This window comes from Salvelinus fontinalis, chromosome 21 (genome assembly GCF_029448725.1).
Source record: "Salvelinus fontinalis isolate EN_2023a chromosome 21, ASM2944872v1, whole genome shotgun sequence".
In the NCBI taxonomy this organism is placed as follows: domain Eukaryota; kingdom Metazoa; phylum Chordata; class Actinopteri; order Salmoniformes; family Salmonidae; genus Salvelinus; species Salvelinus fontinalis.
The window spans coordinates 12,871,454-12,882,337 of record NC_074685.1 but is presented as its reverse complement, the minus strand read 5'-3'; the positions used below and the strand labels follow the sequence as shown (position 1 = coordinate 12,882,337).

General features: G+C 43.8%; 1 protein-coding gene across 1 annotated transcript in view; it reads right to left on the bottom strand.

Annotated features, from left to right (window-relative positions):
- Positions 1-1,028: 1,028 nt before the first annotated feature.
- LOC129818202 (poly(ADP-ribose) glycohydrolase-like) overlaps positions 1,029-10,884 on the bottom strand; it is a 29,561-nt gene continuing 19,705 nt past the window's right edge. Inside the window, exons 5-19 of the mRNA XM_055873913.1 lie at positions 10,278-10,750; positions 9,929-10,042; positions 9,555-9,647; positions 9,344-9,415; positions 5,681-5,767; positions 5,227-5,387; positions 5,034-5,113; positions 4,770-4,836; positions 4,582-4,657; positions 4,306-4,453; positions 4,044-4,122; positions 3,832-3,940; positions 3,632-3,740; positions 2,959-3,087; positions 1,029-1,766 (exon numbers count right to left, since the gene is read on the bottom strand). Of these exons, the coding sequence (XP_055729888.1) occupies positions 1,654-1,766; positions 2,959-3,087; positions 3,632-3,740; positions 3,832-3,940; positions 4,044-4,122; positions 4,306-4,453; positions 4,582-4,657; positions 4,770-4,836; positions 5,034-5,113; positions 5,227-5,387; positions 5,681-5,767; positions 9,344-9,415; positions 9,555-9,647; positions 9,929-10,042; positions 10,278-10,750 (1,910 nt within the window). The 3' untranslated portion in view covers positions 1,029-1,653. The remainder of the gene's footprint in view (positions 1,767-2,958; positions 3,088-3,631; positions 3,741-3,831; positions 3,941-4,043; positions 4,123-4,305; positions 4,454-4,581; positions 4,658-4,769; positions 4,837-5,033; positions 5,114-5,226; positions 5,388-5,680; positions 5,768-9,343; positions 9,416-9,554; positions 9,648-9,928; positions 10,043-10,277; positions 10,751-10,884) is intronic.

Sequence of the window (10,884 nt, the reverse complement as noted above, 5' to 3'; positions counted from 1 at the left end):
ACTAGCCACTTTAAACTATGCCACTTTATGTTTACATGCCCTACATTACTCATCTCATATGTATATACTGTACTCTATACCATCTACTGCATCTTGCCTATGCCGTTCTGTACCATCACTCATTCCTATATCTTTATGTACATATTCTTTATCCCTTTACACTTGTGTGTATAAGGTAGTAGTTGTCAAATTTGATTTGATTTGATTTGATCCAGCCATCTCCTTAAAAAAAATCTACTCATGTCACTAAATGTTCCAATAGCTGAAAATCGGGTTGATCAACAACAACCTAGTTTAGTGGCAGATTATGTAAATGTATATATGTACTGTACTATATTATATACAGGTATATGCCTCTGAAAATGTGTATTGAAAATGGGGTTATAGTACAGAATAATGGTTCTGCAACAGAACTAAACACAACAGCCAGCCTAGCGTCTGTCTGTCTCAGCCAAAGCTAACAGTACAGTCATCATTTCCAGACACACTCTGTATGGGTCAGGTGGTCATCGTAATGCTGATTGGTTAAACAATCTGTCCTTGGTTACACCGTTAGAGTGACAATAGTAGAGGTGCATAAATATGGTGGCCCACATGGACTCACAACAAGTCCTTGTTTTAAGTGTGTGTATATGAAAATTACTGAAGATTATTCATGATTATTATTTGACCATGCTTGTCACTTATGAACATTTTTGAACATCTTGGCATAGTTCTGTTATAATCTCCACCCGGCACAGCCAGAAGAGGACTGGCCACCCCTCATAGCCTGGTTCCTCTCTAGGTTTCTTCCTAGGTTTTGGCCTTTCTAGGGAGTTTTTCCTAGCCACCGTGCTTCTACACCTGCATTCTAGCTGTTTGGGGTTTTAGGCTGGGTTTCTGTACAGCACTTCGAGATATTATCTGATGTACGAAGGGCTATATAAAATAAAATTGATTGATTGATTGATATATGTCAGCTAAAATGTTGAAAACAGTCACACTGCTCAAAAAAGCTATGGTGCTAAAAACAGCCACAAAATAAAAACTGGATTATAAAGAGGAATTTATTACTGGATTATGAAGAGGAATTCATTAATCATTTAAATATAATAATAATTCTAGAGTATTTTACAGTACACTTCATGTGCATCACAGCAGAGGAGAACTGCTCATAATAATGTCCGGAAAGGAGAAATTGGAATGCCATCAAACACATAGAAACCATATGTTTGATGTATTTGATACCAATCCACTGATTCCTCTCTAGCCATTACCACAAGCCCGTTCTCCCAAATTAAGGTGCCACCAACCTCCTGTAATGTGCATAGTTTCCAGTGTTTGGTTAAGTTGTTGGCTATCATCAAGGGAGAAATCAAAAAGCAGGACCCCTGATTTTGCTGACATCATTTCATTAGCTTCGTTTTATCATCACATTTAGTAGTTTTCTAAATAGTTCAGTATGCAGTAGTTACGAATATATCAGTTTGATTTAGGAACAGTGTAACTATTGAAAAGACAAGCACATTCATAATCAACCATTACTTGGAATTGTACCATGTTTCTATCCACAGATCATTCATAGAGCCACTCTCTCTGGGGTGCATCTCAATAATGTGAAAAAAGGAAAGGAGACAAGGGAAGGAAGCTCCTTTAAAGTATGGAGATGGGTCCTCAAGGCTGACTCATGTGTTTCATGGTATTCCTGATCCAATCAAACAGGTCCAAGTTTGTATGAGACGATTGTATCACAGCACAGTAGTCATCCAGCAACTCATACAGCTCACCTGAGACAGGGGAGAGGAATAAATCAAACTTGATTTACATGGCCACTAGGAGGATAAACTCACCCACTGTAGTTCTGTGTGTACTAACTCACCCACTGTAGTTCTGTGTGTACTAACTCACCCACTGTAGTTCTGTGTGTACTAACTCACCCACTGTAGTTCTGTGTGTACTAACTCACCCACTGTAGTTCTGTGTGTACTAACTCACCCACTGTAGTTCTGTGTGTACTAACTCACCCACTGTAGTTCTGTGTGTACTAACTCACCCACTGTAGTTCTGTGTGTACTAACTCACCCACTGTAGTTCTGTGTGTACTAACTCACCCACTGTAGTTCTGTGTGTACTAACTCACCCACTGTAGTTCTGTGTGTACTAACTCACCCACTGTAGTTCTGTGTGTACTAACTCACCCACTGTAGTTCTGTGTGTACTAACTCACCCACTGTAGTTCTGTGTGTACTAACTCACCCACTGTAGTTCTGTGTGTACTAACTCACCCACTGTAGTTCTGTGTGTACTAACTCACCCACTGTAGTTCTGTGTGTACTAACTCACCCATTGCAGTTCTGTGTGTACTAACTCACCCACTGTAGTTCTGTGTGTACTAACTCCCCCACTTTAGCTCTGTGTGTACTAACTCCCCCACTGTAGTTCTGTGTGTACTAACTCACCCACTGTAGTTCTGTGTGTACTAACTCACCCACTGTAGTTCTGTGTGTACTAACTCACCCACTGTAGTTCTGTGTGTACTAACTCACCCACTGTAGTTCTGTGTGTACTAACTCACCCACTGTAGTTCTGTGTGTACTAACTCACCCACTGTAGTTCTGTGTGTACTAACTCACCCACTGTAGTTCTGTGTGTACTAACTCCCCCACTGTAGTTCTGTGTGTACTAACTCCCCCACTGTAGTTCTGTGTGTACTAACTCCCCCACTGTAGCTCTTTGTGTACTAACTCACCCACTGTAGTTCTGTGTGTACTAACTCACCCACTGTAGTTCTGTGTGTACTAACTCACCCACTGTAGTTCTGTGTGTACTAACTCACCCACTGTAGTTCTGTGTGTACTAACTCACCCACTGTAGTTCTGTGTGTACTAACTCACCCACTGTAGTTCTGTGTGTACTAACTCACCCACCGTAGTTCTGTGTGTACTAACTCACCCACTGTAGTTGTGTGTACTAACTCACCCACTGTAGTTCTGTGTGTGACCAGTAGGTGGTGCATGTTCTGCAGCTCTCTCTCCATGCTGAAGTTCTTGAATGTGAAGAAGGCCACACCCCTATGGGCCCTGGCTGCAGCCATCAGCTGGATCAGAGCTGGGAGGGGAAAATCAACCAATCAGATCACAGAGTCATTTTGTGTGAATTTTCAGAGTGGGTCTCTGTGAGTAGAGTTGGGTTATTGTTTGGCGGGTTAGGAGCCAGGGTTAACAGTTAGGGGTACCTTTAATTTAAGGGTCAAGGGTTAGCGGTTAACAGTTAGGGGTACCTTTGAGTAAGGGGTTAACAGTTAGGGGTACCTTTAAGTAAGGGGTTAACAGTTAGGGGTACCTTTGAGTAAGGGGTTAACAGTTAGGGGTACCTTTGAGTAAGGGGTTAACAGTTAGGGGTACCTTTGAGTAAGGGGTTAACAGTTAGGGGTACCTTTGAGTAAGGGGTTAACAGTTAGGGGTACCTTTGAGTAAGGGGTTAACAGTTAGGGGTACCTTTGAGTAAGGGGTTAACAGTTAGGGGTACCTTTAAGTATGGGGTTAACAGTTAGGGGTACCTTTGAGTAAGGGATTAACCGTTAGGGGTACCTTTAAGTAAGGGGTTAACAGTTAGGGGTACCTTTGAGTAAGGGGTTAACAGTTAGGGGTACCTTTAAGTTTGGGGTCTCCATTGAAGGCTCCGCAGCCCCAGTTGCCCGTGGCGATGTCAGGAAGGAAGTCTGGGTAAGTGTTGTCATCTGCCTTAAAGCCACAATACGCCTGAGGGAGGATATTACAGGAGACCACCGACATCAGATTCTACTAATCAGCTGTAATCTGGCCCCTACAGGAGAGGAGGGTTGTCTCTCACCTTGTTGAGTTCCCTGGTGACCTGTTTCATGTTGTACTGTTCTCTCTGGTGTCTGAAGTGGAGAGCATCCATGGCCACAATCTGCCTGTGTAGCCTCTGCCACTCATCCCTGCAAACACAGGCAGAGCAATCAGGGACTTTAGTGTGTGAGTGTGAGTGTGTGTGTGAGTGTGTGTGTGTGTTAGTGTGTGTGAGTGAGTGTGTGTGTTCACCTCTCAAAGTCGTCTCTGTGAGGCCCTACCCACTTAAAAGTGTCGCTGTAGCCACTGTACTGACTGAACTGTTGAGAACCTACAGAGAGAGAGAGAGAAAATGTGACGGAGGGAAAGGGAGGAGAGATGATAAAACCTGTGATCTCACACACACACACACACACACACACACACACACACACACACACACACACACACACACACACACACACACACACACACACACACACACACACACACACACACACACACACACACACACCTGTGATGAAGAGACACTCATTGTCTCCTAGTTTCTCAGTGAAGAGTCGAGATACGATGAGTTCAGGGTTCATCAGGAAGAGAATCTCCTCCTGAACCAGACCTGAGCCCAACACTCCACCTCCTATCATGTTACAGGCAAAGTCCACCTGCAACACACACACTTAGTGTTACACACTCACAAATTCACACACTTAGTGTTACACACTCACAAATTCACAAATACACACACATACAGCATTACACACACACACACAAGCCAGTAGATGTCACCAACCTGTAACATCCCTGCTCCCTGTTCCTCTATGAAGCCTACTGAGGAGACGTGGAGTTTAGGAACAGTCTCCTTACAACTGACACACAGAGAAAGACAAGAGGGGACTTATTATGTTTGTCTGTGTGTCTTTGTGTGTCTGTATGTGTGTGTGTGTGAGTGTGTGTGTGTGTGTGTCTGTGTGTGTGTACCTCCTCCAGTTGGGCATGTCTCTGATGTAGCGCCTCTCAAAGGTCACCAGTCCACAGGGCCTGGTTGCTGTCATGGCAACAACAAGGGTCAAAGTTCAGACAGGTAAGCCTGGTTCCCACAGCAACTATTATCAGAGGGTATTCCTCATCGACACTCATCATAGGTTCCTGTAACCTACATAATACACTCATTCTGTACCCTACAGTACACTACTTGTATTCCAGTCATTATAGTGACTATAGTAGTGTGTGGTAGTAACGTACCTGGGTCTGTGACAGTGTGGAAGTAATGAAGGAGGGCTCTCAGCTTCTCTCTCTTCCTCTCAGACCACTTTTCAAACAGACTGACAACACAGAGAGATAGAGTGGTCACATGTTATCATCTGTTGAAGTTGGAATACTTCATGTTTGTCTCTGTGTGTGGGTCCTCAGTGGAGTTTGTTGTGTGTGTTCTGACCTGTTAAAGTTGATGGTGGGGTAGTTATGGTACTCTGCTCTGGGGTTGGGGGAGTTGCGGTGGGGGAAGGTGCAGTAGAAGGCGTTGGCCAGCAGACAAGCTATCTGAATCTGGGACAACGTGATGGACTGAGTCTGGCCCTTCTGGAGCAGAGGGATAGCCTACACACACACACACACACACACACACACACACACACACACACACACACACACACACACACACACACACACACACACACACACACACACACACACACACACACACACACACACATTTAACAGACTAGAGAACACACATCCAGTACCTCTACAATCTGTAACCTACATAGTACACTACCTCTGTACCCTACATAGTACACTATCTCTGTGCCCTACATAGTACACTACCTCTGTACCCTACATAGTACACTACCTCTGTACCATAGTACATCATTCAGTTCCTATGTTGTTACCTTCTTGATATTGTGAGGCAGGTTGGAGGCCAGCTCTGCTATCTTAGGAAAAACAGACGTGTAGTAGTTCTCTTCTTTAGGTGCTTTCTAGAGGAGAGGGAAAGGAGAATATATCATTGTAACGGGGTTGTTTTGGTCCTGGATGCTGATTTGTTGATTGCAGGGAGTTATTCACCCCAATCCCCGAGTAATGCCTGTTCCATTTGAAATATCAATGTGCATCCACTGTCCCACAGCCCAGCCAGGCAATTTATAAACTTAATCTCCCATGGAAAAAAGTGTCAAGACATTATAGTCCCATGCTACTAGCATTTTGTTTGCAACAGCTGTGGTTTGTCTTAACCTTGCTGCCTGCCTCTCCAACTTGTGCAACAAAGTAGTATCGTTTAGCGATCTCCACTGTGTCATAGAGAGAATGAACATGACGACTCAGCTTCTCTGAGCCAGGCCAACTCATTTATCAGCATCATTATAATGGATATATCAAAATAACTGCCAATAGAAACGTAAAACAAATGAAAATGGACATAGTTGGCTGTCATTTCAGCGGCTTGATGTGATTGTGTGTTAGCTTTAGCACTCTATTCAATCAGATCCACTTTAGCCGACATCCGCATAATGGTTATTTTGACAGTGTCGGAGGTGGAACTGCGTTAGCGCTGTCTAATGTACAAGTGGTTTCTGGCATTATACCTAAAAAGGACACTGACAATTGTAACGGCGGTCCTCCTCCTCTTCTACCGAAAAGGAGGAGTAGTGATCGAACCAAGGCGCAGTGGAGTTTGAACACATAATTTATTAAAGAAAACACGAACTTGACTAAACTAACAAAACAACAAACGGTGTAGACAGACCTAGACGACGAACTTACATAAAACAAGAAGAACGCACGAATAGGAAACATAGGCTACACAAATCGAACAAACCGTAAACAGTCCCGCATGGTGTACAGACACAGACACGGAAGACAATCACCCACAACGAACACTGTGACAACGCCTACCTAAATATGACTCTTAATTAGAGGAACGTCAAACACCTGCCTCTAATTAAGAGCCATACCAGGCAACCCAAAACCAACACAGAAACAGAAAACATAGAATGCCCACCCAACCTCACGTCCTGACCAACTAACACACATAACAAACTAACAGAAATAGGTCAGGAACGTGACAACAATGGCTGCATGAAGTCGCATTAAGTGAAGAGCATTTCGTATTATTCTGTATGTAAATTGGAGTCAACCATTTAGTATGATATGTTATGTTACAAAAACGAAAGTAGGGTGGTTGGTCAGGGTGGATGGGTGTGCGTATAATGAGAACGTCTAGCAACCCAAAGGTTGCGAGTTCAAATCTCATTACGGACAACTTTAGCACTTTAGCTAACCCTTCACCTAACTCCTAAACTTAACCGTAACCCCTAGCCTAGCTAACGTTAGCGAGCTAGCTAACAACACCTAGCCACCTAGCTAGAATTCGTAACATATCATATGTTTAGAAAATTCATAATATATTGTACGTTTAGAGAATTTGTCAAATTTAATACGAATTGTAATTTGTAACATACAGTATTATATTAGTATTCATTGACTACAGCTCAGTGTTCAAAACCATAGTGCCCTCAAAGCTCATCACTGAGCTAAGGACCCTGGGACTTAACACCTCGCTCTGCAACTTGATCCTGGACTTCCTGACGGGCCGCCCCCAGGTGGTAAGAGTAGGCAACAACACATCTGCCCCTCTGATCCTCAACCCGGGGGCCCCTCAGGGGTGCATGCTCAGTCCCCTCCTGTACTCCCTGTTCACCCATGACTGCGTGGCCAAGCACAACTCCAACGCCATCATTAAGTTTGCCGACGACACAACGGTGGTAGGCCTAATCACGACAATGATGAGACAGCCTATAAGGAGTAGGTCAGAGACCTGGCCATGTGGTGCCAGGACAACAACCTCTCCCACAACGTGATCAAGACAAAAGAGATGATCGTGGACTGCAGGAAAATGAGGGCCGAGCACGTCCCCATTCTCATCGACGGGGCTGTAGTGGAGCAGGGTGAGAGCTTCAAGTTCCTTGATGTCCACATCACCAACAAACTATCATGGTCCATATACACCACGACAGTCGTGAAAAGGGTACGACAACACTTATTCCCCCTCAGGAGACTGAAAAGATTTGGCATGGGCCCTCAGATCCTCAAAAAGTTCCAGAGCTGCACCATCGAGAGCATCCTGACTGGTTGCATCACCACCTGGTATGGCAACTGCTCGTCCTCCGACTGCAAGGCGCTACAGAGGGTAGTGCGTATGGCCCAGTACATTACTTGGGTAAAGCTTCCTGCCATCCAGGACCTCCGTACCAGGTGGTGTCAGAGGAAGGCCCTAAAAATTGTCAAAGACTCCAGCCACCCAAGTCATAGACTGTTCTCTCTGCTACCGCATGGCAAGCGGTACTGGGCGCCAAGTCTCAGACCAAAATGCTTCTTAGCAGCTTCCACCCCAAAGCCATAAGACTGCATAACAACTAATCAAATGTCTACCCGGACTATTTGCATTGACCCCCCCCTTTTTACGCTGCTGCTACTCACTGTTTGCATTACCCCTACCAACATGTACATTATTACCTCAATTACCTCAACTAACCTATATCCCCGCACATTGACTCGGGACCGGTACTCCCTGTATATAGCCTCGGTATTGTTATTTTATTGGTGCACTTTTATTTTTTTACTTTAGTTTATTTAGTCAATATTTTCTTAACCCTTATTTTTCTTGAAACTGCATTATTTGTTAAGGGCTTGTAAGTAAGCATTTTACGGTTTACACCTGTTGTATTTGGCGCATGTGACAAATAAAATTTGATTTGCTACAAAATGGGTGAAGGACATCCACAAATTAATACATACCATACGAAACGTAACATATCATACTAAATGGAGTGTCTTGGATTTACCTACAGAATACTACGAAATACACTGAGATCAGGTTGCAATCCCATGCAGCCTTGTTTACAAGTTGGAACACTGGAATATGTGAGATGTAATCTACACCTCAATTAGGATAATAGAAATCCAAAACATTTTGTTGAATGATTTTTCAGTTTGAGCGTAATTGTTTCTATACAGACTACACTTTCTCGTTCTGAATGCGAGTAAGATGGGTGTGACAATGACCACAAGAGCAGTTGCTCACCAATTTGATGACTTCAACCCAGTTCCACCTCTGACACGCCAAAATATCTGATTGAATCTCGGCCTTAGTTGGTTAGCTAGCAAAGGAGAAGTAGCTAGCCTTCATGGCAACCTGTTTGCTTAGAACATTTGGATTGGACGACCAGCTTGTTTGGTTAGCAACTTCAGAATCTCAGAACTAAAAACTGGATTTTGCCTGGACTAAAATGTCTGGTGGAAAAATGAAATAAAACTAATTTACTTATTAAAATAACTTTTTCAATGAAAACATGTCATTCGTCTTTGTTGGTAACCGTTTTACAAAAGCAATAAGGCCCTCGAACCCGGGAATTATTAGGAATAACACCCTCCTAAGGGCTGTTTCTCCGGCCCTCCGCTCCGTGTCGGGCCTCCCAGGTTCTCATGCCTTATTGCTTAATTCTACATAACAACACCATTAGAGAGAGTTCCTTCACAGTGAAGTGGTAACTGACCTGAACAAAGGTATGCAGGGCATCGAAGGACCATTGATCTTCATACTTTGGGTTGTATTTCTTTATGGCTTTCTAAGTGGAGAGAAACATGTAGATGATAGTTAAACAGTCAAACATGCTAACCCCTACCTTAACTCTTACCCCAAACCCAGGTTAACATGAGGCATGTTAGGAAATGTTAGGATAATGGAGGTGTGTGTGTGTGTCGTACCTCTACGTCACCCACTGATGCAGTGGTCTTCTTGGCCAGACTCTCCAGCTGTTTAGAGACCACCTCCCACCGACTTCGCTCAGAGCTGGTTACCTGGGAAAGTCAATCAATCAACCAACTAACCAATCAAGCAACTGACCAATCAACCAACTAACCAATCAACTACCTTACCAATCAACCAACTAACCATTCAAACAACTGACCAATCAACCAACTAACCAATCAACTACCTTACCACTCAACCAACTAACAAATCAATAATTCAGCCAACAAACCAATCAATCAATTAACCAATCAACCAAACATTCAATAAGCCAATCAATCGACCAGTAATGTATAAATTAAACAGTAAATTAATGAATCAATGAACACACCCATCCAGTCTTGATGAGGCTTTCTGGTGAGCAGGGCATCTTAACAAAGTCACTGTGCCACACATGATGTCCAGAATGAGGTTTTAATGACCCTTTATGGTTGAACTCATTCACCTGAATAGGGAGGTAGACAGAGACATGAATGATCTGTGAGAGACAGCAATGATTTCAACATACATTTTCTGGTGTAAAGATCCAGTTCACTCTGTCGCTTTAAAAACTATCTTTTTCATTGAGCTAGACTGTTTTAACTATCTCACTCTACCTCCTCCTCCTCATTCTCTCCATAATCACAAACAAAGACACCCCAGTTATTCTGACCAGACAGAGCGATGCCAGAGAGTCTTACATCTATGAGAACGTTGTTAGTTCTGCTGAAGGACAGCGGCTCCAGCTCCACGTGACACTGAGGGACTTTCTTCAGCTCAGAGAGAGAGCAGCACGACCTATTCTCCTCCTCATCCCTCACTCCTTCTCTCGTTCCATCCTTCTCGCTTTCCCACCCTATATCCATCGCTTCTTCCCTCACCCCCTCCATCTCTCTTTCAGTTGTTCCATCTCTCTCTCCTACCCTTGCGCCATCCATTTCAACTTCCCTCCCTCCACCCCTCTTTTTCTCCCTTTCTCCATCCCTTTCTCTCTCACTGTCTCCATGCAGTGATTTGGCGACCGGAGTGTTGTCAATATCGACCAGGTTTCCAACAGGGAACTCGCTGCTTGGGCGGCGTTTGACCTCCTGACCCCTGTCCTTGTCCTCCATGGGGTCGTCTTGCTGCAGAGCAGCTTTCATCTGGGAGCTGTGGTTGTTATGACCTGCTATCCCTAGAGAGAGACAGAGAGACAGGAGGACACAGGATGACAATTTAATGCTGTATTTGATAGCTGTAGGACCTTCAATAAGAATAAGTTGATGTTATTATAATCAATCCATCAAACTTTAATTGTCACCAAAGGGA